Source organism: Melanerpes formicivorus, unplaced genomic scaffold (genome assembly GCF_026170545.1).
Source record: "Melanerpes formicivorus ecotype bairdi unplaced genomic scaffold, bMelFor1.0.p_v2 SCAF_16, whole genome shotgun sequence".
Taxonomy (NCBI): Eukaryota; Metazoa; Chordata; class Aves; order Piciformes; family Picidae; genus Melanerpes; species Melanerpes formicivorus.
The window spans coordinates 5,885,076-5,912,068 of record NW_027142368.1 but is presented as its reverse complement, the minus strand read 5'-3'; the positions used below and the strand labels follow the sequence as shown (position 1 = coordinate 5,912,068).

The window sequence follows — 26,993 nt, the reverse complement described above, 5'->3', positions numbered from 1 at the left end:
ATCTGTTCAGTGTTAATACTACATTATTTTGGGCTGAACCTTTAGTTGACAGTACTGAGTCTAATTTCTTTGTTTTGTACTTGGTATAGTTATTTCACAACTGTAAATACAGGCAAGAGTACTTCTACTGGATGAGGAACTTAGTTGGAGGCCTCATTCCTTCTGATACCTTAGTTCTGGCAAAAACATCTGTTTGAGAAATAGTTTGAATTTTGTTCAATGCCTTTAGCTGTAATTGTGGGGCATCATAGTTCATTAGGTTGTCAACTAGGTGGCAGCATGGTGTTTAAAACCGAGGTAAACTGTATTTGGACTCACTGAAAGACCAGGTATTTTAATAATTATTTTTTTTTAAACCCAAAGTTTGAGTAAACCTGAGTGCTATTAATCCCTCGAACAATTAATGTCTGTATACTAATAGGTAAAAAGATGCTGACTAAAATTTGAAAAACACTAGGTTTGAAATGTCAGAGAGGGAAATTTATTTCTACAAACTTAAGTAATACATATTTTTGCAGTCTTAGAGTGCAACTATCTTTTGGGTTGCTCTTCATTTCAGCTGAAATGAGTTGATGGTTTTTTTTCTTCATAGTCCTTTTTCACTTGTTGATTGGGGGGGAAAAAATAAAATCTTGAGGTATCATCTATTGGCCTCCCATATTCTGTAAAAGACAGCTACAATAGACTGTAGAATAGAACTGTACAATAGACTGCACAATAGAAAATGTATTTCTGTATTTGTTAGACCAACTTATATGATAGAGAAATTTTAAATCACCTGTTTCTGAAAAATACCTATGCTGGGTACATCATATATTGTCATCAAAAGAATTCAAATTACTGAAGACAACATCTTGTAAATTGGGGAAAAAAATGCAGATCCCAAGCAACATAGTAACTGGACAAGCAGTTCCAATCTCTTAAATTTCAAGTAGAATTCAACAGGTAACTAATACAGACTTTGGAGTAATTGAGAAGACTTGCTTAAAAAAATTTACTCTTCAAGTTAAATTTCCTATTGCTCTGTATGGGAGTAATCTTTATTGGATTATGGTATAAAAAAATGAATTGAAGCACTGTGATAATTTCTTGAAATAGCAGTTATATTGTGTTGAAATTAAATACTGCAGGCTGAGCAAAACAGACTCTCAGAGGGACTTTCCCATATGCTTTCTGGGTCATTGGTTTGGTCTCTTCAGGAATGTGTTGTTCAGTTTACCTTTTTGTTGTTGCCATACTATTGCATACACATACAGGACACTTAGCCATTGTGTTTAGAAGGGTTTGAAAAACAGATAAAGATGTTAACCCTATCACCACATTTCATAACAATTCACTTACCTGTACTCCCTTACTGTAGCTCTGTTAATATGTTGAAACATAATGCGGGGAAAAAACCCAAACAAAAACTTTTAGGCAAATAAGAAAAACAAAACAACTCAGACTCATTGCTTCTTGACCAAGGAGACCTGAGGATTCCAACAACAGAGTGCTCCTTGTCCAGTACCTTCCCCACAATTTTAATAAAGCCTGAAAATCTGAAAAGATAAACATTACCAACTGGACTGCCTCAGATCACTAGTATCTAATGACAGTTTTGTCAGCAAAGGTTCTAAGTCACGATTTTAAGGACAGTTGTTGTGCTTTAGTATGGAGGTGGTGGAGATCCTCCTCCTGCAAAGGGCGTGATGCTTTCCTGGGCTTTGACAAAGGCAACTCTAGGACAAGTGTGCAGGTTCCAGTGTAAAAATCTTTATACTTATCTTGAATTTAAACAAATTACATTGAATTTAGAACAGATTAATAGATAAGAACAACTTGATATGAGAATTATTATTTTGTCTTTGGAAAATGAGAAATAATGCAGATTCACAAATCTATTTCTTAGATAAAACTCACTGAATTGTGGGATATCTACTAAATGAATTAAACTGCTCCTTTAACTCCTAAGATGTTAGAGCTTGCTTTAGTAACAGGCTTTATGTAATACGCGCTATTTTAAATTCATCTAGACAATTGTGTCCTGTTTTGTTAAGTTAAACTGGTAAAAGTGTATTCTCCAACTTCAGGAAGGAGCATGAAGAGGGGCAGATAGAGCTACTTTAATAAGAGTAGATACAGCGAAGTATTATTAACCCATCAGTAGAGGGATAGGGAATGTTCTCCAGAGAAGCCTTGAAGAACCAGTCTGATTCCACTGATTTTCAAAGGTGTATAGTCATAACAAATTGCATCTTGAGGGGACTCTTGTACTGGCTACAATAAGCAACACACGATTTATATTACTGCTCTGGGCTAATGTTAAAAATCCTGTAGTTGCAAGGCCAAGGAGAGGAATTACTGTTGTTTGTTTCTGATTAAATAGTGAGGTAGAAAGATCCTTTGCTTGATCTGGGGTAATTGTTTCTATCGTAAGTGTATGTTCACCAAACTTAAATTAATGTAATACATGAATAAAGAAGATTGTTTGGTATTGTAATATAAATCAGTATTCATTTAGAATTAAAATTCGTGTAAAACAGTCCTTTAAAGTAATACTTTGCCCTGACAATACTTCCTGATGCCCATTCGAAAACCACACTTCTGCCCCATCCTTCCTCAGTTCTTTTTTTTTAGTACAAGATGATGTGACTACAAAAATACAATCATTGGATTTTTAATCTTTAAGTCTCTTAGTCTGGTTTTGAGCCTTTTAAAGGAGTCCAGCTCTTGATAATTGTATTTTGAAGAAGAACATAGTTCTTTGTAAATGCAAACCAGTATACTGATACAGTAATCTAAGCTTTTAGAAACAAATTCTCTTATAAGGTTGGCAATACACTTTTGAACACTGCTTTTCTTTAAATTTATTTTTGAAAACTAATTAACTTCTAAAGTTTTGGAAGACTGAAAGAAATCATTTTGTTTGCATGATTCTATAATCATTTTTAGACTGCAACGGTAATGCTTGACAATAATTAGATACAGAAAAATACTCAACAGAACTGTAGAGGGGCAATTATGAAAAGACAAGTTGCTTGGTGGGTTCTCTTCTAGGAAGGAAATACTTTTGTTAAATAGCATCTTGTTGTACACAGATACATAACCTGTGTAATTGCTGGAGTCAGAGCCTTCTTTCCCAGAACCTGTGCTTTTGTGGAATGTTTAGATTATTTGCTTTGTTTTCTTGTTGTGAATAGAGCCATTCTCATCAGAAAAACAAAACCATTTCCAAAACCCACACAACCTAAAAGCAAATGAAATAGTGAATTAAACCAACACAGTTCCTCCAAGAGAGTGTGTTTTGCCCTGTTATCCATTTTGTGTTCCTCATTATACCAGTGTAACCATCTGCAGCCTGGAAGGTTCTGGTGTGGTGGTAACCTGCCAACATAGCATTTTCAGAGGTGTTGCACCTTCTGGACCTGTATAGATGAATTGTGGGTGGGTAAATTCAGGGTGTTGGTTGGATGTGGGTGCTCTCTGGCATGCACAAAGGTTGCTGTTCCTCCTCAAGGATTATATAAATGTTTATTGGAAGATGGGGGATACAGAAGTATTATGACCTTCCTTCAGAAATTAAAAATAACTTCTTCTTTTCCTATAAATCACTATATTGACCAATTAGGGCAAGACCAAACATGCAGTATTTGTCAGCCTGTAAAGGTATAAAAATAAATAAACCTACTTACAGAAAATCTCTGAATCTAACATAGAAAAGCACCCAACAGCTGTGACAGGGAGTGCTGGCTTCACTATTTTATTTTTCAAATCTGAGCCCAAGATCTTTAAGGTGCTGTAACTTTCTTGATCCAGTAAAATAGATGTTAAACCACATAAACCATAATCCATATATCTTGATGGATATTGGCTCCATGTAGGGAATGTACCAAGTTGTCTTACAGTCCAAATGTTACGGCACTGCGTGCCAGTAGGTTATCTTATCATGGAGGAAACCAACCTGGTTTATGTAACCAAAGTGTGAGACAGATGTGATGGTTGGAACCTGGCAAATGGTGACTATCTGTGGGGTGGGGTGTTTTGGTGGTGGGGGTTTTTTTGGTGTGTTTTGGTTTGGTTTGCTTTTGGTGGGTTTTTTGGTTGGGGTTTTTTTGGTGTGGGTTTTTTTTTTGTTGTGTCTCATTTTTTAAGACAAGGATGGATTCAAGTCAAATCTGTTTTAAGTTCTCTCCGTATGTAATGTTCGTCCTCTAATATTTTCATTCCTCTGTTTCACCAAGCACAGAACTTGATGCTTACACGTCACTATAATTTTTTCTGGAGTGTTCTGCAAACAGTTTAGATTATCTTAAGGCAGATGCTTTGTCTGTTTCATATCTGTTTGTGCCTATAAACAAACAAATGAAAATCAATAGTTACCTATTGAGGTTGATAGATGCTTAAAAACTGCTTCAGCCTATGTCGAAATGCCATAAATCACCCTGCTTCAAAAAAGTCGTTCGGGGTGTTGTGAAAACATACCTGAAGGGGGTTTTGTACAAATACATTACAGAATTCTGCACACAGTGAGAAGTCAAATACTAGGGGGAACATCATTCAAAATAGATTTATTTTTTTTTAAGGTATTGCCATCAGCTGCACTCCTGGCGTTTGAATGTTTTAGTTAATATCAAAGCCTACAGTTGTTATTGTGGTAAAACGATAGTGTGAAATTGATGCTGTTATAGTATAACAATAAGGACGTGACTCATGTATTTTATGTACACATGCATTCAACTGTAGTGACAAATGGCTTCATGCTGTGTGATTAAATGCATATTAGCATTTGCCCTAGGCATTTGATTATTACCATCTTTACTTCATTACATTACCACACTGTATGGCCATATAATTTATAAGATAATACCGACATCACTTTGTTGCTGATAGGAATTATTCTGTTTTATGGATGGTGTCCTTTAATTTTGCCTTTCATGGATTATAAAATTGGTTAATATCTGCTGAAGTGAATCACTGGAGAAGCAAATAAAGATGTTGGCCTCAGGTCACAGTGTCATTTGTGATACTGGCAAAATCTTACAGCCTCATTTATCCCTGTACATGATTGATAACGCCATGGGTTAAATGGAGAAAGCTTTGCTTCCATTAAAGGATCATCATGAATGAAGACCTCCCACTTAAAAGTCAGGCATGATGAGAAGACAAGAGACTATCTACAGGTCAAATTAAATAACTTAAATAATTTAAGTGGAATGACAGTGTAATTTGTTCATTCTGTGTTATTACCCTGACCCCTATCAGGCTTATAGGCTAACTTACTTTCTAGTGCAGGGTATTTAAGATGTAATTTTTAATAAGTGCTTTTCAAAGATATAAAGCCCTTTATGGCACTTAAAATTGTGTTTAAATGGATTTTTTAATGTGCTTTTTAAAAACTAATTTTTGTCCTATTTTTGTTGAACATAAAACAAGTAATAGGAAAGCAAATGTAGTAAATGCTTCATAATAGGAACTTCGATCATTTTAGTTTAATTTTTAGAATGCTTTCTCCTGTATGTATGCTCTAGCTTTATCATTATTATTATTAATAATAATTTTATTTTACAAGTAATCTGGCAAATACTAGCTGTTAAGCTGAAAAAGCCATCTATTTGGCAATATCTTTGATTACACAAGAGGTGTTTTGTATTTTCTTTTTCAAAGGGCATTTATTAGTAGCTCTAGACAGTTGTATTAAAGTGTGATATCCCAAGCAGGCATTTTATCGGTATGGGAGGTAAAGTATTTTGTAACTTTATTATTATATTTTGCGTATTTTTCTTTGAAGTCAAACATAGAATAAAATATTTGGCAGGTAACTAAGCTGTTTGATTCCCTTGCTGTTGTGGAAGAGACCACAGAGGTCCTTGCACTCAACTAGGAGGAGGATGAGAGGGAGCATGTATAACACACTGTTCCTTGCAATTTTCAGCAGCAGGCTGTGAAGCATTTTGTTGCAAGTCTTGGAAAAAGTCTGAGTACAAATTGCTCGTGAGAGACTGGTACTTTCATGATGAAGGGATGGGTGAAGACTCAATGAGCTTCACTCCAAAAAGCCTTTATCCATACTTGCTGCATTAGGGAGGTGAAGTCATGTTTGTCAAGTGCTCCTACTGAAATCAGTGAGCGAAGAGAAAGCCCATGGATGCCTGAGGCCCATTTTCTTCCATCCCTCAGAGAATACCATTGGTTTGAAAATATCTTCCCTGAGAAAATAATTTTCAGATTGCTTCTGAGATGGGAAGGAAATTTGTAAGCCCCAGTATGTATTGGTTTACACACATCCTTCCACTGGTTGACATGAATAGAAATGATTTCTTAACTGTGATGCGCTTCAAGTGCACCTGCCTTTGTAGGATCAATCCAAGAGTCAGACCATGATTTTTCTGTCAGATGCTCTTTTTGAAAGGCATTCTTATTTTTTCCTTATTAATACTGGCTGTGAGGACTCTCCATAACAGCACTGTCTAGTAAAAATACGTATCTGCACAGTCTCCCAGCTCTCAGCCTGCAATGTCAGCTGACAGCAATAGAATTAGAGTATGTAGCATGTCTTAACATTATACTTGCAAGATCTTACTGTTCAGATCAGAATATGTCACAATTAAAAGTTAAATCAATGGCTCTATGCCTAATTTATTATTCATAATGTTAGCATTTTTATTAGTTTTGTAGGTATGATCATCTCCCAATACTTGATAGGGTATCAAAAAATGTTGGTTTGTGGTTCAAATGTGTGCAGATTGGCTGCATGGTGCCTGATTCGTGTTGGCACAATGACACAACAGATTTGTTGTCTGTAGTGGTACGTGTTTGTAAATGGTTCCAATGCAGACTTTTATTTGCCATCTCTTCAGAAGCCCTTCAAACACAGTTTTGACACTGACAAAAGAATATTTCATATTGAACAGTTCAGTATCAGTCATATGTTTTGAAATGGAAGACAAAAATGAGCCTGACTTTTCTGGTTTTAAAAAAAACTATTACTATAGTTTTGTTTTTAACAAAACTATAACTATACCTTAGAATAACTTCTGTGGTGGGGCAACTGAGCAGGGAATCAATCTGTTGTGCATGACCAAGCAGCTTAAATTTGATCTATGTTAGGGTTTTAGTTAGACAACAGCAGAAAAAGTAGTGAGCCCTGATTTGTAGTTGTTATGGCCCTGTGATACAGACCAGGTCTCTGTCTTTCTGCAGGAATTCCTTCCTAAGGGTTCTGTGGCAGTGGCCAGGTCAGTCATAACTCCTGTGCTCTACCCTTTTTAATTCTTAGTCCAGAAAGGCATGAAGTGTCTGTGGGAAGGGGATGGCATTTTGTGTTCTAATGGACTGGTGGAAATTCAGGCTGAAATATTAAGAAATAATCTAGACAGTACAGCTGAAATACTTAGAATTATCTTTTTATAAATCAAATACTAAGTGTTGTAATTCCCTCTGTCATTACCAAACATGCTTTGTCCCTGCAGAGGCACCTGGGTCTTATGGTAGCATAACTGCTTGGTGACTACAACATTTTGATCCTAGATCTTGTGGGAACAGAAAGAAAAAGTTTTCTTCTCAAAATTCAGCAGCAGAAACAGTGATTATTACTTTTAGTTTGTCTTTTCAAGCCAGTCTGAAGGTCTTCTGTAAAACTGAGGCTGTGCTGTGATCTTTTGAAATCTTGAAGGCGAGTACTTATTCTTTCATGGCCTGATGTGTTAGGTGCAGTACCTTCATGCCAGCACAGGGCAGTAGCTCTGGGAAAAAACAACTGTGCTACTTCCTTTTGTGTGCTCATTGCAGTCTTCATTTGAAAGTAAAACCAAATGGAAAAAAAAAAAAAAGAGAGAGAGAGAGAAACAAAAGACAGTAGTAAATTAATGACAAAGCTGTTTCTTTTACAGTATCACACATTAATATAACATTTACAAATTAATTCCATGACTAATAGATTTACTGCATTCAGGGTGTTGCAATAGGAATTTACTTCCGAATTTGCAAGTTTTCCCACTTTGAATACTATCTTAGTGATAAACTGCAGAGGCAATACACTTTCTTTGTTGTTTTGCAGAAACAACTTGGAGGAATGGATGAAGATTTTACAATGCAGCCACTTGACTCTACTCTACAAAGTCCATCAGAGACATTACTGTCGATTCGACTGCTAGATTTTAAAACGAGTTTATTGGAGGCAATAGAAGAACTGCGTATAAGAAGGGTAAATGTGTTCATATTATTTTGTAGTGTTTCTTAGTTTTATTTCTGTCTCCCTGTGTATAATCACATTAAATGCTGCATAAGTGTGGGTAAACTTCATTCTGGTTTTTAAGTAACTCACCAACAAGGATTTTGTTTTAAAATGTGGGTATACATACAGTGTCTGTATTGGAGATTTCTCTGTAAGCAGCACAAAGACTACAGGGCTGCATGACAATGAAGTTGGCTTTCCTGTAATAAGGTACAAAGCTGCTACATTTGATCACCAGGCTATTGACAAATATGATTGGTTATTTTTCCAGTTATATTTTTCTGTGGTTACTTTTCAGTGGTATGTACATAATCATTTGTTTCTGTTTTCCCTTTAGTGTTTTAGAGCTGTCATCCTTTTTGAAAAACTTGAAGTATATCTTTCTGCATTTGATGAACTTGACCTCTTCAAAATATGTGTATTATTACCTTTAAAACATTGGTATTGATGACATGCTTGATTTATGCTTATTTTGCTCTAAGTTAAATGCTATAATCCTCTCCTTAAAAAGCCATAAAAAAAAGAATGACTGCCATTAAAAAAAAAAAATCCAAGAAAAATATCTGCCTGATGATACTTTCCTTGTGCAGTATTGCTGAAACTCACCCCCATCTGATCCCTAGACTTTTGTAACAGTGGTAGCATTTAATCTACTCTAACTATTTTTCAGTAAAAAATAGACTGAAGAATTTTACAATAATAATTGGATTGTACATTTCCTGAAGATGTGTTAGCTGAATTCCATTTACATTGTTAACATTTCTTCTAATACAGTTGATGAGGGCCCAAAAATGTTTGTAGAGTGCGGTGGAGTGTCATCTTTGGGGATTTTTTGGATTTGTTTCTGTTTTGTGTCTGATGTGCTACAAGAGTAAGTGACTATGTTTTTATAAAAGGCTGCATCAGAATAGTGAACAATTTTTTTTTGTCTTTGTAATTAAAAGCTACCAAATGATGATATTACTCTTTTCCTTACTCCAGAGAAATTATTTCACACTCCAATAGTTTGAATGTCCTTCCATATTTTTTCTTTCCAGTTTAGCTTTCCTACTCATCAAGCACCGATCAACCCAGTGATCCTTTTGTGGTGGATATCCCATTCACTTTGTTCCAAAATCTTTTGGTCTTGTTCTGCAATCAGCTGAGTTAATTTTGTCATAATAACAGATGATCCTTTTCTTGAGGGATAAATATAATCAATTTTGACAGTATAATGTTGTGGTACAGCAGGTCAAATTGAAAGTCTTAAATGGTCTCTGAAGTACAGTGCATAGAGGATAACTGACATGAAGTTTAAGGACAATGTTTTAAAGGGCAAGAAAGCACATATACTGTGTACTGAATTATTTTCCTTCTTGTCCCTCAATCCAAAATAATGTCCTTAGACAGAACAGCATGTAAATGTAAGAAAACAAGGGTGTTCTAATACTTTGGGGATCTGGGTGATTTTAGTAGCAGTTGAAACAGGATAGGTATTAAATAGCTGAGCACAAAGAAGATAAATCTTGGCACTGATTTTTAAAATTTTACTAATGTTTTTCTTTGGTGCAAAGGATAAGTTGCAGTGATCTGTCTCCATAGAAAACTCTCTTGAGACTCTCTCTGTTCTTGACTGGGACATTACAAAGTCTGACTAATACTATGTAGTCTGTCATTTGTGCCTTGAGTTTATTAGATTTGATACTCTTCTGTTTAGTAAAAATTACAAAGAACAGATTTTACTCTTTTATCTTTGGGCTGTTGTGGTATAAGTGTAAGTTGTTATTGTTTATCTTTTTAATTAAACTACTGTTTACTGTTTCTGACAGTAGTCTCCTTCCCTGCCCCTAATGCTTTTCCCCCTCTTTCTTTTCTCCATTTTTCCTAGTTTCTGGTTTGTTTGTTTGTTTGTTTGTTTGTTTTTTCCTGTTCTCCCTTATTCTGGTTTGATATAAATTAGATCTCCTTTTGTACTTACTTGATAAAAGAGACAAATCCTGAATGATGTGGCTCTCACAACACCTCACCTTGAGTCTTTTCTGATAGCTGTTCTCAGCAGCTCTGGCTCACCCTAGTGTTGCAGAGATTGATGTGCTGTTCCTTTCAGATAGACTTCAAGTTTATCTCAGTTCCCCTATCTTTGGCATGACCTTGGCTATTCTAATACAAGTTCTACAGCACAATGGGCTCTTTTTAGATTTTCTGAGAGGGAGGACATGAAGGGACCTTGCTTACCATTAGCTACTTCCTACTAATTCCTAAAATGTGTTTCTGCTTTCTGCCAGCAGTGAAAGGGTTTGTGCCAGACAGCATAGCACTGCTTAGCACGGTGCAGCTCAAGGTACCCGAGCTAGTCTGTTCCAGAATGGCAGAGATGACATAACTATGCAGGGCTAACTCATCTGTTTAGCAGTGCTTCACAGATTATATGAGCAAGTGGAGTACTGTATTGAGATGAAAATTGAAAGCTGTGGTATATGGTTCATATTTGGAAATGTCACTTGGGCCTATAAGGCAAATTGCTTTTCAAAATACTTAGTGAAGAAAGTTGATGGAACCATAAACTTAGTTGTCAGAAGGAGCAAAGCAGAACTACTAAACTTGAGTTATTAGTGGTGTTACAATATTGGTGGACATGCCAGTTATGATCATAATGGTCATATTGGTTGTACTATATGTAGACCTAAAAAGAACCCCAGAAATGTAACTGTTAAGATCCAAAAATGTTGTATCCATGAACTAAAGTTAGAATAAAGCTGTTATAAATATTCTCTCTATTTGTCCTGGGAACAAAACTTGAGGAGGATATCCATATGGTCTACTAAAAGTTGTACTGGACTGCTTAGTTCCTGAAGGGTATTCTCATTATAGTATGAAACATTCAGAAACAGTGGTTTCTATGAGTACTTTTTGATTGACCTGCATGAGAAATTGGATGTGCAATTTTGTAGGAGGTAGATGATGAGTTCGAGAAAGATAATAAAAGTACCTAGCAGCAGTTTTGGCTGCTTGGACATGAGCCAGCTGTACTCTGTTCCTAAATCTGTTCAGGGTCAGGAATCGAGGGGGCTTGACCAATCCACAGCCCGTCTTGTAAAACTACAGCCTGAAGCAAACACTTTAAAGAAGGGTTGACACTTTCTAAAGGTTATAACGAGTAAATAAACCATCAAATTGCTCCTCTTTTATTGTTATGGTAGTCTTTTTTTATAAAAACACTTAAATCCATGTAGTCCTAAGGCACCTAATAAAAAATGAACACTTTTAAGGTTTTGTGGGGTTTTGATACCTCATCAAAGTTATATACAGTATTATTCTCCTAACTGTAATAAAAATGTTTTTGTCTTAATAAACAGATGGTGGGACTTAAAAAAATAAAATTAAAAATGCTTCACACAACTTTTAAAAGCTTTCAACTCAAAATAGGTAAACTATAAATGTCCTTTGAAAGAAGTAAAAATGATGGATAAGGTTTGTAGTTGTTAGCAAGCTCACGTTTTTATCATGTCATTGCCATTCTCAGTTTAAGTATGATATTTATTTTTTTCAACAGTAGTTGCATATCTACATGTTTTGATAGGTTTCAGATTGAGTGTTGTTCACTTAACTTTGGTTCCTACCCTCTTGTGTATTCAAAGGGCTCACTTAAAATGGAATTTAATGCGGTTTTCAAACTTGTATTATTGTATTTATCAGTTAAGTGTGAAGTGCTCAGTACAGATGTGGGAGTTAACAGTTATAAATGTCTTTAACATGCTGATTCTTGAACAGTTGTAACATTTTAAATCACATTTCTGCACAAAATTGCTGCATTTCCTTTTCAGTGTTCTTGTTAGGGTTTAAAATAGACATTTCAAAATGGAGATGGTATATATGCCTGATTACAAGTAGCTGGACAATTCTATCATTTACACAATAATTTTGTTGTTTTGTACTGAAGTTACTTCTTTTTATAGATAGAGATATATACACACACATAAAGCTTGGTTTCATTCTGGTATTTCAATAAGTTTGACATTTTCTTTACTAAGAATTTGTGTTGATAGTGTCTGTTCTTCTTGTTCTCCATTAAAATGTTGCATTCTTTGCCCTTTGTTTCATGGTAACTTCAATATGGATATCCAACAAGCTGATAAGTTGGAATCACAGTGCATATCTTAAGGTGTTTTTTATCCCTGTTACCACTTTGCCTTCATAGCTGTATTTCATTTCTGATGCTAGTTGCAGTGTGAAGTTTCTTTAGTAAACAAACTCTAAACTTGAGCTTTTGACTCATAACAAATGAACCCAACTAGGTGAGATTACAAAGTGAAGTGAGACGGTTGTACACATGGAAGTTGAAGAAATGAAGTAATTGGTGTGGTTAGTTTGCATATTTTCAAAATATATGCTTAAAAATTAGCTAGCATGTTGTGGAAAAGCATATTAGGGCTCAATTATGCAGGCACTTCGTGTTCTGTGGGCAGGTTTACTTTCCATGAAGTGGTTCCAAGCTACATCTCCTGCTGTTGCTTCTGTTGCACTGGTACATACTCTTGATCTTCCCAAAACTAGATCTGAACCATAGGATAACTGACCACTTCCTTTCCTCTGCTTAACTGTGCACTGGATCAAACTTCTTAAATACCCTTATATATGTTAGTGCCTGCACAGAGAGGTGATAGAAATACACACTCTGGAGTTAAGGAAGAATATTACTGCAGTACATCTTGATTAGTTTAGGAATAATTTACACAGCCTGTTTAAGGGTCAGAATTTATAATCCTTACTTCTTACAATTTTGAACAAGGCTTTTGTTAGTCATATATCCTTTTAACAGCATTTGTTGCTTAATGACATAAACTACTTAAGACTATACTTCTATAAGAAGCTATAAGTCCACTTCATTTGTTTTTATCACTGCAGGGAATTTTCTTTCAGTACCTATAGATCAATATCAGAGAACAAATTCACTGTAACTCTGAGGTACTATTTGTTAAGGAAAAACTGAGAAACATTGATAATATTTTCAATTTTCTAAATTTTTATTTATTTTTAGTTTTTACTATAAGACATATGACATCTTTAGTTCTCTTCTCCATTTATATTCTGCTGATACACACCAGAGAAGCAAAAACTAAAGAACTTTTTTTTTTAGTTCTCTGTGAGATGAATTTTAATTTAAAATGTATGTTCAATATTTTGTGTAAAATTGACATGAGTGAGGCAAGCAAGTTTTGAAATACTTTGGAGCAGCCTCCTGTGGATAGAAGTGTGCATTATTTCCATCCACACACATACCTGTAAACTTCCTGTTAATCAAGGAAGTCAGTTTTGACCCTAAAACCTATAAAATATGTCAATCTTAAAAACCTCTTTTAAATCACCTTTGAATGTATTTTGCCATTTTATTTCTGTTGATAGTACAGTGGGACTATGGATCAAACGTTACATTAAGTGAGAAAAGGTTGCCAAATCTTCTTTACAACAGTTGTGCACAAATTATTGAAACACAAATATCCTTGTATCAAAAAGTTAAAATTCCCATTTGTATTTGATTTAGGAAAGAGCTGCATTTCTTGAAGATGCAGCATATATTATTCTTTGTAGCCAAAACATTTTTATCTCCTTCACTCTGGAAGGAGGAAGAACCACACTTTGCACTTTCACTGTTTCAGACAATTGTCTTACTTCATTCAGACATCATTTTTTGTGGTCATTTTGTATGTTTGTTTGTTTTCCTGGTTGGATTTTTTTTTGTTTGGTTGGGTTTTTGTTGGTTTTGTTTTTCCTCATGGTAAGTGTAGTCATACAGGGTATTGCAATTCAGTAGAACTTTTACTTAAAACCCAGTATCAAGAGTGCACATAAAAATACTGCAATTTAGAGAAGACAGTTCAAGTATTGGGAATAATCTCTTACCTCACACAGTAAGTTTAGACCTTTTTGGAGTGTCCAACACAAGACCTCGATGCATGTTACTAGCAAACAAATTCCTCAAAGTGAAGTCAATCTTACCGTCAGAGTGATCCCCAACGTGTGGAGGAAAGGCAGGAAATTAGTCTTTTGAAGCTCAGAGCAACATATTAGCGTAGCTCTCTAGGTCTTTAAAAGATATTAATTATTATAACTGTTTACAATAACAGAAGATCAATGAATTGTTTATGCATCAAAAGCCTAAACACTGCTCTTGTATGAGGTGGTGTCTGTTTCACAAACAAACTTGTTGCTCTTACTTTTTTGAGTATTTGTAAAGAAAGGCCAGTGCTCATAAAAAGTAGCAACTGTGATTATCAACAGGTAAGTCTCATTTATTGTCACAGTAATGGTTAATGGTATGATTCTTGACAAAATCCTTCAGCAAAAACAAAAGATGATGTATGCCATCCTTGTACATCTTCTAGATTGTGAAGGCAACTTCTGACTTTAATAATCTTCTTAGATTTTCTGGTAGCTCATTGTATCGAAGTATGTTGATTATCCATGATTTCTCTTAGACTTCTTTCATTTGGTAGGTCAGGAGGGTTTTTGGCACAGAATTGTTTGATAAATATTTTGCTTTTTCCATAATAACAGAAGTAATTGCAGACATAAACTTTTCACTTGTCTTAGGAGATGTCAAATAGTGTAAAGATTCAAATGCTTTAAGTTGAATGATTAAGATCTCCCAAAGATTCTGAGTCATTAACCATGATTATCTGTATCATTGGCTAACATTTGATTCTTGAAGCACTTAATGTGGCTTAGTGAAATTCTCTTCATCACAGTATTTTGTCATGGTTCATCAGAAGATTCAGTAATTTTTCAACTGCGAAGTCTGGTTGGTTCCCTTTAGGTCTGATTTTTCTTGTAAGATGCAGAAGAGAACATATAAGAAGAGGGAACTGTTCCTGGTAATGAAAAGTACTATAATCCTAGATTCTAATTTTCTTTTGTGCATTTCAATCTGAGTTACTCATTCTGCAAATTTTCTGACCAAAATAGTCGGAACTCATCTGCTATTTTACCGCATCCAGAGAGTTCTACTTTTCTATTGTGCTGTGCAGTATGCAGGCACTATGCACTGGACTGTAAAGGAATAAAGGAACGAGGGTGTGAATACACAATTTACCAGAGTTTGATTTGTAGGTAGTCTTATATACATTTGTTTGTTTGTTTTTTAACTAGGAAACAGAGAATAATTATGAAGAGCAAATAAGTAAAATTGTTGTTGAGAAACAGGAGCTTGAATGGCAGAAGGTAACTTTCCTACACCATTTTAGTGTTCTAACTGCTGGGATTTGATTTTAATGTAGTATTAATACGGATTGTGATTTGGTACAATTCTCCTTTTCAAGGCTGTTGTCATTTCTGATAGTAGAATATTGGAAGTCAGTAGTTTATTGTTTAGCCATGAACTTCTATAGCTTTTATATTAATTTGTGTTGTGCCCAGCCTAGAAATCTAATTAGCAGAAGGATGCCATCATAAGACTTGGTGTGACTGGGAACAGTCAGTCGAAAGGGATGTAAATATTGAAGCAATGACATTTAGCTTAGCACGAGGCATGCTGACACATCAGTATGGGGGAAGACACTCAGCAGCTTCTCTGTAGTATGCTTAGCTTTGGCAAGTGCAAGTTCCAGTGCAGTTGTACAAACAACTTCACTTGCAATGTTCTGCAGGTGACATTAAAAAGAAAAATGAAACAGGAATTTATGTTAGACATACTCAAAAGTGGTTTGTCAGTTTTTAAACACTCAGAATGAAGTTTTCAGTAAAATAAGTCTAACATTCTTCTTAGGGTTAGGGCTGCTGAGGTTATGCTTTCATAGGAAATCCATTCCCTTCTCTAATACAATCAAACCTATGACCCTGTCACTAGGTCACAAGATAAAAGGCTTCACTCTGTATATTTTACGATCACCGAAACAACAATAATTTCAGCTCTATCCTTGATCTTGGAATATTTAACATCTTAGTAGTAAAGAGACTATTTAATCTTGGAGTTCATCCTAACCATCTTAAATTAATAATCCTAACTATGTGCCTTTTCTCTTTCTTTTTTTTTTTTTTTCCCTGAAAGATATATATGTGCACAAAGAAACAGGAAGCTTTTTGTATTTGGAAAAGCAACAGTGCTTTCAGTTTGTAACCCTTCTTTGCTTTTCTTAATCAAGCATTGCAGTTCTTGATGATCTGGGTCCCTTCATTCTGAGGCCTCAACAACAATTTAATTTGCCATTAATAAAAAGATGGGACTTACTAGGTGAACTCACTTTTTTTCCTGCACTTTGCATTTAACATGGGCACATGGCAAACCTAATGTGAACAATAAGTTGTAGATGTTAGGAACTTCATGTGAGTACATATATAAAGCTTTGGAACTTCAAAGGAAGATGGTAATGCAAGTTTTCATTCTGGAGATTCCAGTAAGACAAAAATGTGAAGTATGACATTTAAATTGGATTCGTGACCTGATGATGGTTTCTGAATGCAGAATCATACTGACCTCAGTAGTAGTAAGTAGACAGGTTCCCCTGGTGTAACAAAGATTCTGGTGTTTTGGTTTGGGTGGGGTTTTTTGTGTGAGTGTTTGTTTTCCTTTAGGGATATCCCTTTCAGTCAGTATTTCTGTGATTCATCCTATATTTTACACTATCGCCTTGCTCTTAGTCCTTTTTACCCTCCTTGCAGCTCTCTCATGTAGTTTCTTGAGTGATAAAAAGTAACTAAAACAGATTAGGGGATTGTTATGTTTAAATAGGATTTTATTTGTTTTAATGGAGACTAAAATTAAAATTCTATTTTGACTACCTGGAGCTGTCAAGATGCTCTCATAAGATGGCAGCACATGTTGAATTGCTTCTGCAGGCTGATAGGGTGGGTGAGAGATGCTTATAGAAGTCAAGCAGCAATTAATTTGAATTCCAGATTAGAGGTGAGAATTCCAGAAGTGAGAATTGTTACCTATTATAAATTAAAGAGAAACTGCCATCAGAGGTGATTGCCTGTTAACAAATATCTCCTTTTAGCCTGCAGGTTTTATTTTTAACCGGTCATGTCTTTCTGACAATATTCAACCAGGAATCAGTGGAGGTTTTTTTGTGTGAAATGTGTATATAGTTTGCTGTAAGAGAGTATTTAATCCTCACTGTTGTTATTTTGCATGGGCAGGAAACTCTGCAGCATCAAACGGACACATTGCACCAACAAAACAAAGAAGCTATAGCAGCTTTTAAAAAACAGGTAGGAAAGTAAGGCCTTTAGTTTTGACAATGAGATTTTAAAGTATAATGGCACAGTGACAAGTTATCAGTTGGTATGAAAATATTTTTTTCTCTTGCTTATAAAATTCTAAAATGCACCCCTCAAAGAAATCAGGTCTTATTTCTTTGTCCCAGTATAATGCATGTATTTTGACAATTCTTCCCAGCAAGCCACTCTTCCTGGGATTTTTCATTTTCAGAACATTCCTAGAGAAGATAATGCTTCTTTTAATCTGTTGTTTTTTTTTTTTCCTCTGTATGTGTGTTGTGGTTTTTTTTCCCCACCTTACTCTAGGATAGCATGTCCTCTGCAAGGTTAGATTCATAAACCATGCTAAAAGATCTGCCACACAACTTTATCTGTTCAACATTTGAACATGTGTCTCGGTCTTTGAAATTGGGGTTGTGGTTTTTTTTTCTCCATAATCTGTAATCAACAAATGAGTGCTGAAAGACCTTGCAGAGAGCAGTCATAGAAACTGAAACTTTTGCATGTGGTGATGAGGTATTTATCACTGATGCTCCATCACAACCATATCACACAGAAAGAAGAAGTTGTCAAGCAGTTAAGCTTTTCTTTCTTTAAAAAATAATTTGAGATTCCCAGGCTTGCTGCCTGTGACTCTACAATTATTATAGTTAAAGAAAAAAAGCCCCAACAAACCAGGAAGTACTCTATGCAGGGTAATACCGTTATATTATCTTGTCAAGTTGCACAAATAAAATCAATCCCCTGTGCTATATTGATGTGTTCTAGCTTGATTTTTGTTTGCTCTCTCTCTTCTTTTTTTCTTCATGCCGCTGGCAATCCAGTTGCAGGCAAGGATGTTTGCCATGGAAGAAGAAAAGGTATCCTGTGTTACATAATCATTTGTTATTTGTCATCCAGCAGAGCAGATAAGGAAATCATAATGCCACATAACTTAGCAAATGTGCTCTAAGTATAAACTAAGTATGCCACAATTAAATTAATTTTCATGCTCTGGCCTTTGCAAGAGAAATTTCCTTATGACACTTGTTACATTTGTTTGTTTGTTTATACCCTAGGGAACATGTGAAATGTCACTTTAAAATCCTCTTATACTATGTCTCAGTTGGGGAATAACAATTTCAAAAACTTTAGTAAACCCAGATTTTGATAGAGTTTTTATTGATTTACCTGAGCTAGTAAAGGAACCCTAAGCAAACTGAAGTAGGATCTTCAGTTTCATCTTTGCAGATAGGAAAAGCTGGGGAAGTTGCTTCTGGGAAGGCCTTACTACAGCAGATTAGAAAATTGGTTTACCTGATACCTTCTTTGTTATTTAGTATCTTCATTATAAACCAAAGTAATTTATTAATTCTGCTTGTGTCTCTCAAAATAGAAAATCGTAAAACTTACTAACTAGTCATAAGTGGTGAAAATACACTATCATGTTTTCACTTTTCCTTTTAAAGCAATAGATATGTGCATTATAAAATTATTTAGCTGGATTTTTACCTGTTTTCACCAATGAATTGTTCTGTCGTAGTGGAGTGGTGCTTTAGTTTTGTAACATTCCCGTTGATAAATTCTCCCTATAAATGCACTTATTCTGTACAAACCCTGAAGTACAGTTTTTGTTGAAAGGGAAAATACCAACTTGCTGTAGAAACAAAAGAAAAAGAAATTGATGGACTGAAAGAAGCATTAAAAGCATTACAGGTAAACTATAATTTTTGTCAAATAACGTTGCTTGATATGGAAGTGGCTTGGCTTTATTTTTTTGCTGGTGAGAAAATAGTTTGCTTTTTTATGATGGAGTCTTTAAGGCTTTCTAATTTTATCTTTCTAGTACATGTACACCTCACTGTCTAGCATTGAGTTTCTCTTTTAGTCTTCAGTGTCAAGACTACTTGAAGTTAGCCTTCCAGGAAAAATTCTTTTCCTTCAGAAGATCTGCAGACTCAAAGTCCAAATGGCACTGAAATGTGCTTTCTTTGCATTTTCTTAATTTCCCCCTTTCTTTCTATTCCTATTGTATTCTCAACTGTTGGGAAACCCTAGTTTTAGACTCCTAAACAGAAACAAGTATTCACACTGGACCTCCAGCTCACACTGGACCGCCAACTGGTGGTCTTTATTAGTTTTGTTTGATTCACATTTGTTTGTGTTGTATTTACCACTTAATCCATGTCTTTCCACTGCCTGTAAAACACACAATGCACACACAATTTACCCTGGTGCTTCTTGGGGTTATTTCTATATTGTAATTTGTATTGTTACATGGTGTTGGAGCAGGTGTGGCTGTGATCTAGTTATGTGAAATAAAGGAAGACATAGGGACATACCTGGCTTTCTTTTAAAATGGAATAAAACAGTAGAATACCTAAATATGCAGGTTGTTGTTAGAAAAACTGTAACTACAATTTAATGAATACTACTTGCACTTTACAGATTTCAAAATGCACTCTACAAAAGAAGCTGAATGAAATGGTAAGAAATTAATACAAACAAACAAACAAAAAAGTCTTTAAAAGAGAATGTCTGTTTAGAGTATAATGCAAAAGCCCCTAACTCTGCTACTTACATGATATATGATAGTTATGGAAAATAAGCAAAATAGGTGATGCTAGCTTTGAATCTGAAAAACTTTCAAACATGGTAGTGGTCTTTGCAGTGTGAAAGCTGCTGGTTATCATGTGGCAGGTTTTCCTCCTGCACTAAATCAGAATTGGTACCTTTGTTCTTTTTGTAAAGACTTTTTAAAAAATTGTTGGTTTGTTATAGACTGTTACTTTAATAATGTAATTATATTACCTTTCTACTTGTAATAGCTGGAATATTCATCTCAAAGTAATAGAAATTCCAAGCAGGTCTTCGTTTTGTTTTTAAAAACTGCTGATGTTTTTCCTCTCACTCTTTTTCATTCCTCTTCTCAGAATTACTTCTTAACATCAGTTCCCCTAAACAGTTTAGATTTCATTCAGCCCAGCTTACTCCCTTTGACACAGAAAATAAATTTATACAGAGTGACAGCATAGTCACTCTGAACTCTGTTCTCTGTTTTAGGAAGTGAAAGAGTGAGCTGTAGAAACACTGCTAAGCTTGATTGAATAAATGCTGTGAAAATTCTGCTGCTGCTCAACTGGAAAGAATAAAGATAATATTGTCAGACCATTACAAACTGTGATTTTAATTAAGAAGCTCAAAAAACTAGGGTCCAGTTTAGCTTTAAGTACCATGACATTTGTACTGAAAGTCATCTTCAACGCTACAGTGGTTTTACACAAAATATGGTGAAATTGAATAATGTGCCCTCTGACCTGGGAGATAAGGCTACAAGTTAAAGATCAAAGGCAACATAAAATGTTTTGTCTTACTTCACTTTTAACTTGTATTTATTCTTAAAATACATCTGATCTAAAAATGTGCTTAAAATATTCAAAATTAATGAACTTACGTTAGGTCGTTTCACATGTTACCTTTATTTTGTAACTTGCAAACTCAGTCTTCCAAACAACTGAGAAAATTAGCTTCATAACACCTTTTCTGGAAGCTGGAAATCTATCTGTGCTGCTTACAGAAATGTCTTTCTTTCTTATAAACTTCTCAGTAATTGGGTATTTGAATAAATATTCATATGCAATAATAAATATTAACATTGAAAACAGTGGGTTACTGTGACTTTGGTATAGAGTATGGCTATTAAAAATGCTGTTGAGCTGGGAATGAGAAGATATTAGAAATCCTCTTTTGCATGTAGCACTAAACATAGCATATATAGCTTGGCCATATTTGTAGAAGGTGCTCTGGTATGAAATGATGAGAACAAAAACCCAGAAGATACGCAGCAGAGAATTCTTTCCTACAGCCTTATGCAGTAGCAGGCTAATACAGTTTTAGACCATGTCAAATTCTACCAACTTTACTTCCTGCATAGTTGCACTGAAATAAAGAACATGTTCTAGGGATCAAAGCAGTAGTAGCCCATGTAGACTCTCTTAGCCAGTTATCACAAATGGCAAAATGTTTAAATGCAAAATGGATGAAATTCCAAACCATTTGTTTATCTGAGACTGACTTCTACTTCAGTTCTAAGTTTGTCAAAGACAGATTAGATGATGCCCTGGTTAGTGTTTTGAAAGTAAGCAGATGCGCTGTTTAGTTTATATCTGGCACCTTACAAAACATGCCAGTCAGCAAAGCAGCTTTTGTGTGTGCTGGGGATTGAGCTTGCCTTACTGATGTAGCATTTTATTCTGGTTTTGTTCCTTTAATTATGGTGGTTTTTTTTCAGTCTAGTATATACAATGTTAACATTGTGTGTATACACCTTGTTCAAGCGTGTTATCCAGTTCAGTTCATGTGAATGTTGTAGGCCTGCTAGAATTATAGCAACACAAGCTAGAATTCTGAAATTGTGGAAGGTTTTGTTTGCTATTGAAAGACTGTATAGAAACAAAGAAATAAAGGATTTCTTTTTCTTCCATCTTTCCTTTGTTTTCACAATAAGAGTTGATTATTGTGTGCAGTGTTGTCACTACACCTCACTGCATATGGATGGTAGCATTTACGCAGTCAGGAGGCTACAGGATGATTGCTAGTTGTCTTGCTAGAATCTGCTTCTGAGAGCAGGTTCTATATTGTATTCTTTTTCCTGATGTTGAAATAAAGTAGGAAAATGGTCTTGGTCATGTCTTGGTTTCTGCCTTCATTAGTCTCCCAGGAGGTGGTCCAACGCAGAATGCTAGAACTCTCTGAATGTAGCATCTGTCCATGTGTTCCCATGTTTGCTTGCATTGTCTGATCCTGGGCATGTATGAGAGAGTGAGCATTTAGTTATTTGTCTTTTGCAGTATCTAAAGCTTAAATACATAGCTCATGGTGCTAAAATATAAACAAAACAAGAACAAACAACTGAACAACCAAGAACTGCTTGTTTGGGGACCAACTCTTGTGTGCAGTTCAGAAGAGCAAATTTGGAGTGCAAACTCTGTGTAATCAATGGGGAGGCATCGAGGCATCACTGTCTGCCGGGTAGTGAATCAGTGTATCAGTGAGTAAAGTATGTGGGGTGGCTACCTCTGTGAATGCCTGGTTTCACTTGCTGATTCTATATTTGTAAACCAAATGTTTGTGAGACGGTTTAGGGAACCTGCAGTCATGTGCATCTTCATTAAACTCTAGCTTTATTGAACTCTACTGCTCTTTCAAAAAGAAGGAAGCTGCATCCAAATAACCCACATCATTTGCAGCAGATAGATTCCTGATCTGTGCCCAGGAACTGCTTGTGTGAGTGCTACTTGGCACAGGGCAAAATGTCTCAGGGATATTTTGACATAATAAGCATTTCCAGAGAGCTTCTCTGCTGACATTTAGTTTTCTAATTCAGAACTAGTTGTGAAATGAATAAAAAACTGAATCCCTGTAAAATATTTTAAAAATGTGATTTTAAGTTGGTTTATTCTTAGTAACCCAATATAGGAATGATAATTTTATTTCCTTTCCACATTTTTTTTATTGGCAGCTCTTTGCATATTTTTCACATGATCTTGATTTAGGTCTCCATACCATTACATCTCCTTTGTTTCTCTGACACTTTCACCTCCCAATTACCACCTTCTGCTTCACTGAGTAACTCTAACTAGTGACTCAATTTCCAGAATATCTTTGAGATATGAGCAATTCCCTCTTTGTCTTCCTCCGGTCACCTACCTGACCCTGAGCTATTTCTCTGGTCTAGTTCCACCAAGAAATCATTGTGCCTCAACAAACCATATGGCCACAATCAATTCCACTCCCCATCCCAGCTTATCTTTATTACTGGTGTAGGGCAGGGCAATAATTCCTGTTCTTGCAGTATCAGACATTAGGAAGAAGAACCAAGATTCTGTGGGCCCTACTCCAACTCAAGGGTCAAACCCTCCCTACCTTGCAGTGTCTTCTGGTATTTCTTGATTGTCTTCTGTGGAAGAATCTTTTAAGGTCTTTTCCCTGTCATCAGAAGAATCATATATTCAGGCATTTATTTTACTGTGCAGTAAGCCTGGAGAGCATCTTGCCATCAAAAGTCAATGTTAGGAAAGTGGTAAGCTCTTACTAAAATTCCTGAGGATGTAGTGGGCCAATTCCTCTTCCTACTGGAAGGAGCCCTTGAAAATAACAAAGTGTCTTTCCACTTTCCTAGAGAGGAAAGGGGACTAACACTGTCTTGCTGACTTAAGAAAGAAATTGGGAGAACACTAAGGAAAATTCCTTGTAAAAATGAAAGGTCTTGTCACAGGCTGTTCAAGTCTCAGATTAGCAATGCCTCCCTGTTCATCAAGCTCTCAGAATAAATACACCTGAATGACAAAACAAATATTTTTTCCTTTCTGTTGTTTTTGTTATAAAATCCACATCCTAGCAACAGTTAAGCACAGTTCTTCAACAGTTTACTTATGATTATGAAAAAGAGGTATATGAGCATTCACAACCTTCATTCCTTGCAAGTGTTTCTGTAAGTGCTGGCATTCTTTTACCAGTGCTTCCATTATGCTTTTCCATTTGCTTTAGTGTGTTTAATTTCATACCTTATAAAACATGAGAAATTTGTATTGTATATCCTGTTTTGCTAGCCTTATGTTGGTCATTTCTTTTGATTACTATCAGCTTTTATTATCCTCTGATGCTTGGACATGTATTGCATTTGTTACTGTATGGAAATGGAGCCTTACAGAAGCCAAACACACTGGGCCAGATTCATCCTTGTATAACTTGAATTTACACACAGGAATGAATTGGTCCCAATTCATTTAAATTGCTGTGTTGTTCTACTGCAGATTAGAAATAGATTAGATGTCTAAATAGATGGATGTCTTTTCTGAGGATTTCATTTAACCTGCTCTCTTCAGAGAAAGTAGATTTAAAAATTGACTACATGGTACCTACAAAGTTATTAATGAAAATGCAGTATAAAGAAGAACACACACACACACAAAAACCTTAGTGTATAAGAAAGAAAGGATAACAAATAACTTAAAACCCCAAACCAGTGGCATGTATTTTCAATCACCCCTTCAGATACAGATTAAGTAACATGGTTAAACTGCATAACCAAGATTTGGCAACAGTTAACATAGTTCTGCAGACATTTATGTGAAAGTTCCTTTAACTATAAGGGACAACATAAAAATATGTCAGAGTGCTTTTCTGATTATCTAGCACACAGGTGAAAGTCTCTGGAATGAAGTGCTATTTGGATCTGGTCATTAGATGTGAAACAGACAATGGAGATATTCTGAAAATTAGTTTGGATTTATGCTAACATGTTAAAAATCATTTGGAGAGATGATTTTTACATGTCAGTTCATATCATTGAGTAGGTCTGTGCTTAATGTTTCTAACAGGGTCAAAAATTACAGATGCATTTAACAGCGAAAGAGGAGCATCAGAAGAAACTGAATGAAATTGAGAGGTGTTATGCTACTATTGCATCTCAGTTTGGAGTTGTGAAAGGCATTCATGGAAAACTAGAGCACAGTGGTATGTGTGTCTTTGATGTCCTCCAGTTTTTGCTGTGTTTTGACAACATGAAGACACCTGATGATTCAGAGAAAGACCAGCTAGCCCATGCCAAGCAGCAAATACGTTAAGTGATAATTACTGTATCTCAGCAGCTTCAGCAGTCTCATTCTGTGTCAGTGCCAGGCTGTGCAGCAGGTTATACAGGCCCTGGACTACTTGGGCTCTTTGCTGATACACTACTACAGTTGTGTGTGTGTGACCACATAGCAAATTATATTGATTTGAGTTCAAAACAACCCAGCAGCAGGCCCACCCCTTTCAAAACAAACGAACAAACAAGCTTAATTTGGCTCAAGTTGCTGGTCTGAATAATTTTATGCAGTTATCATTGCTACACAGATTCTGACTATATGGCTATTCAGGCTCTATAAATCTGTACCTTATTTTCATTTATAAGTTGAAACAACAAAATGATTTGTGAAACTGCCAAACCACAAATATTATTCCATATGCTTTTATATAAATACATAATTTTACTCTGTAAAGTAATAAAGCTGATACCTTAATGTAATGAAAATCTCATTTAAATGAAGTTTAGTACCTATCAATTTGACAAAGTTGACAAATCCTTGTTTCTGACACCAAAGTGATAAATTTCTACACAAGCATCACAGTGTTTGGGTAGAATGTGGACTTGTGTATTATTTTGTCTGCCTGTGGTGTTCATCCATGTAAACACAGACGCAAGACATAAAATGAAGTGTTAGTTTTTAAGGAAAGGGAGAAGTAGTTACACATACCTTGCAGTTATAAATCAAATATTCAAATAGGAAAGCTTTTATTAACATGTTTTAACTTCCTTTCAAAGTCCAAGAAGCAATACAGCTCAATAAGAAACTAACATCAGTGAATAAAAGACAAGAGACTGAAATAAGCAATTTGAAGGAAGTAAGTGTAATATGCATTTCTGAATGTGTAAGTGGGATTCTCTCAGACTTCTACAAGCTGCTGTAGCATTAATAGAAATAGTGGGCAATTAGCAGAACTGTTTTTTGTTCTATGACTCATAGCTATGTTTTTCTTATGCTCCTTTGCAGAGGTGCTTCAGATGAATGCCAACTGAAATTGGAACAGCTCTGAATAGTTTCTATAACTTGGAATTTCTTTGTTTACCACTACAGCATCTTACTTGTTTCTTGTTATTGATTAACAACCTCTCTTCTTCTCGTGCTCTGTTGTCATTTCTTCTCTCATCTGATATAGAAAGGTTGCAGTGGTGTTTTCAGTTAGTTAGAGAGAACATAGTTGCCACAGAAGCAAGTGGGTAGCTTGAACATAGGTTAGAAAACATCAACTAAATCAGCATCAGATATGGGAAAGTTTTGTGACAGGCAAACTGGGACATTAGCTAATAGTGGTACTATGGACAAAGAAGTTGTCTGGTCATTAAGCTCTTTTCTGCCCTCATCTCTTCAGAAACTGTTGCCAGGTATGTGTTTGAGTTTCATTCTTGGTCATATCTAATAGTGGGAAGAATGAAGATCTCTTTTCTCTTTGAACTGTTAAAATGCTGACAGGAGAATAGCAAAGGCATCCTCTGAAATAAAAATTGTCCTGTAAACTGTATCTTTCCATACCACATCTTTTCCTTATCTCCTTAACGTTCTATTCCATGTTGCTCTTTTCTTCATGGTTCGTTTCTCTGAGGATTTTAGGCAGGGAACAACTGTGTGATTGTTCTGGGCTTCTTGGCCTGATCTTTATCTTCACCTTTCAGAACAATGCTTTGTACTACCATGGAAGTTTTGCAAAGTTTGCAAATTTCTTGCTAAACAAAGAGGGGCAAGGGAGAACATAATTTGTAAATGAGGAGAAGGGACTATGACTTGTTTCTTTCTTACCTTTTATAGCGCTTTAGTTAATTTTTGTAACATGAAGATATTCTAACCATGGTATAGATTAATCAAGGATTCAATCTAGGTTTGTTTAGTTACATACTAGAAAATAAATTGGCAAACTTCAGTGTCAAAAAAGATCAAGCTTTGAAGTGACCAATCTCAACAATTTCAGAACTCCCACCATGGCAAAGCAGGCTGAGAAACACAGG

At 35.5% G+C, this 26,993-nt stretch overlaps 1 protein-coding gene across 5 annotated transcripts in view; it reads left to right on the top strand.

The window, feature by feature from the left end:
- Positions 1–26,993, top strand: part of CCDC73 (coiled-coil domain containing 73) — a 58,656-nt gene that overhangs the window by 10,242 nt on the left and 21,421 nt on the right. For 3 of the 5 annotated variants that reach the window (XM_068147869.1, XM_068147867.1, XM_068147871.1), the window contains exons 2-9: positions 8,036–8,182; positions 15,338–15,409; positions 17,327–17,398; positions 18,232–18,267; positions 19,028–19,102; positions 19,835–19,873; positions 24,769–24,904; positions 25,755–25,834. In XM_068147869.1, coding sequence (XP_068003970.1) covers positions 8,036–8,182; positions 15,338–15,409; positions 17,327–17,398; positions 18,232–18,267; positions 19,028–19,102; positions 19,835–19,873; positions 24,769–24,904; positions 25,755–25,834 — 657 coding nt within the window. The remainder of the gene's footprint in view (positions 1–8,035; positions 8,183–15,337; positions 15,410–17,326; positions 17,399–18,231; positions 18,268–19,027; positions 19,103–19,834; positions 19,874–24,768; positions 24,905–25,754; positions 25,835–26,993) is intronic. The other 2 variants (XM_068147868.1, XM_068147870.1) reach the window with 2 other exon arrangements.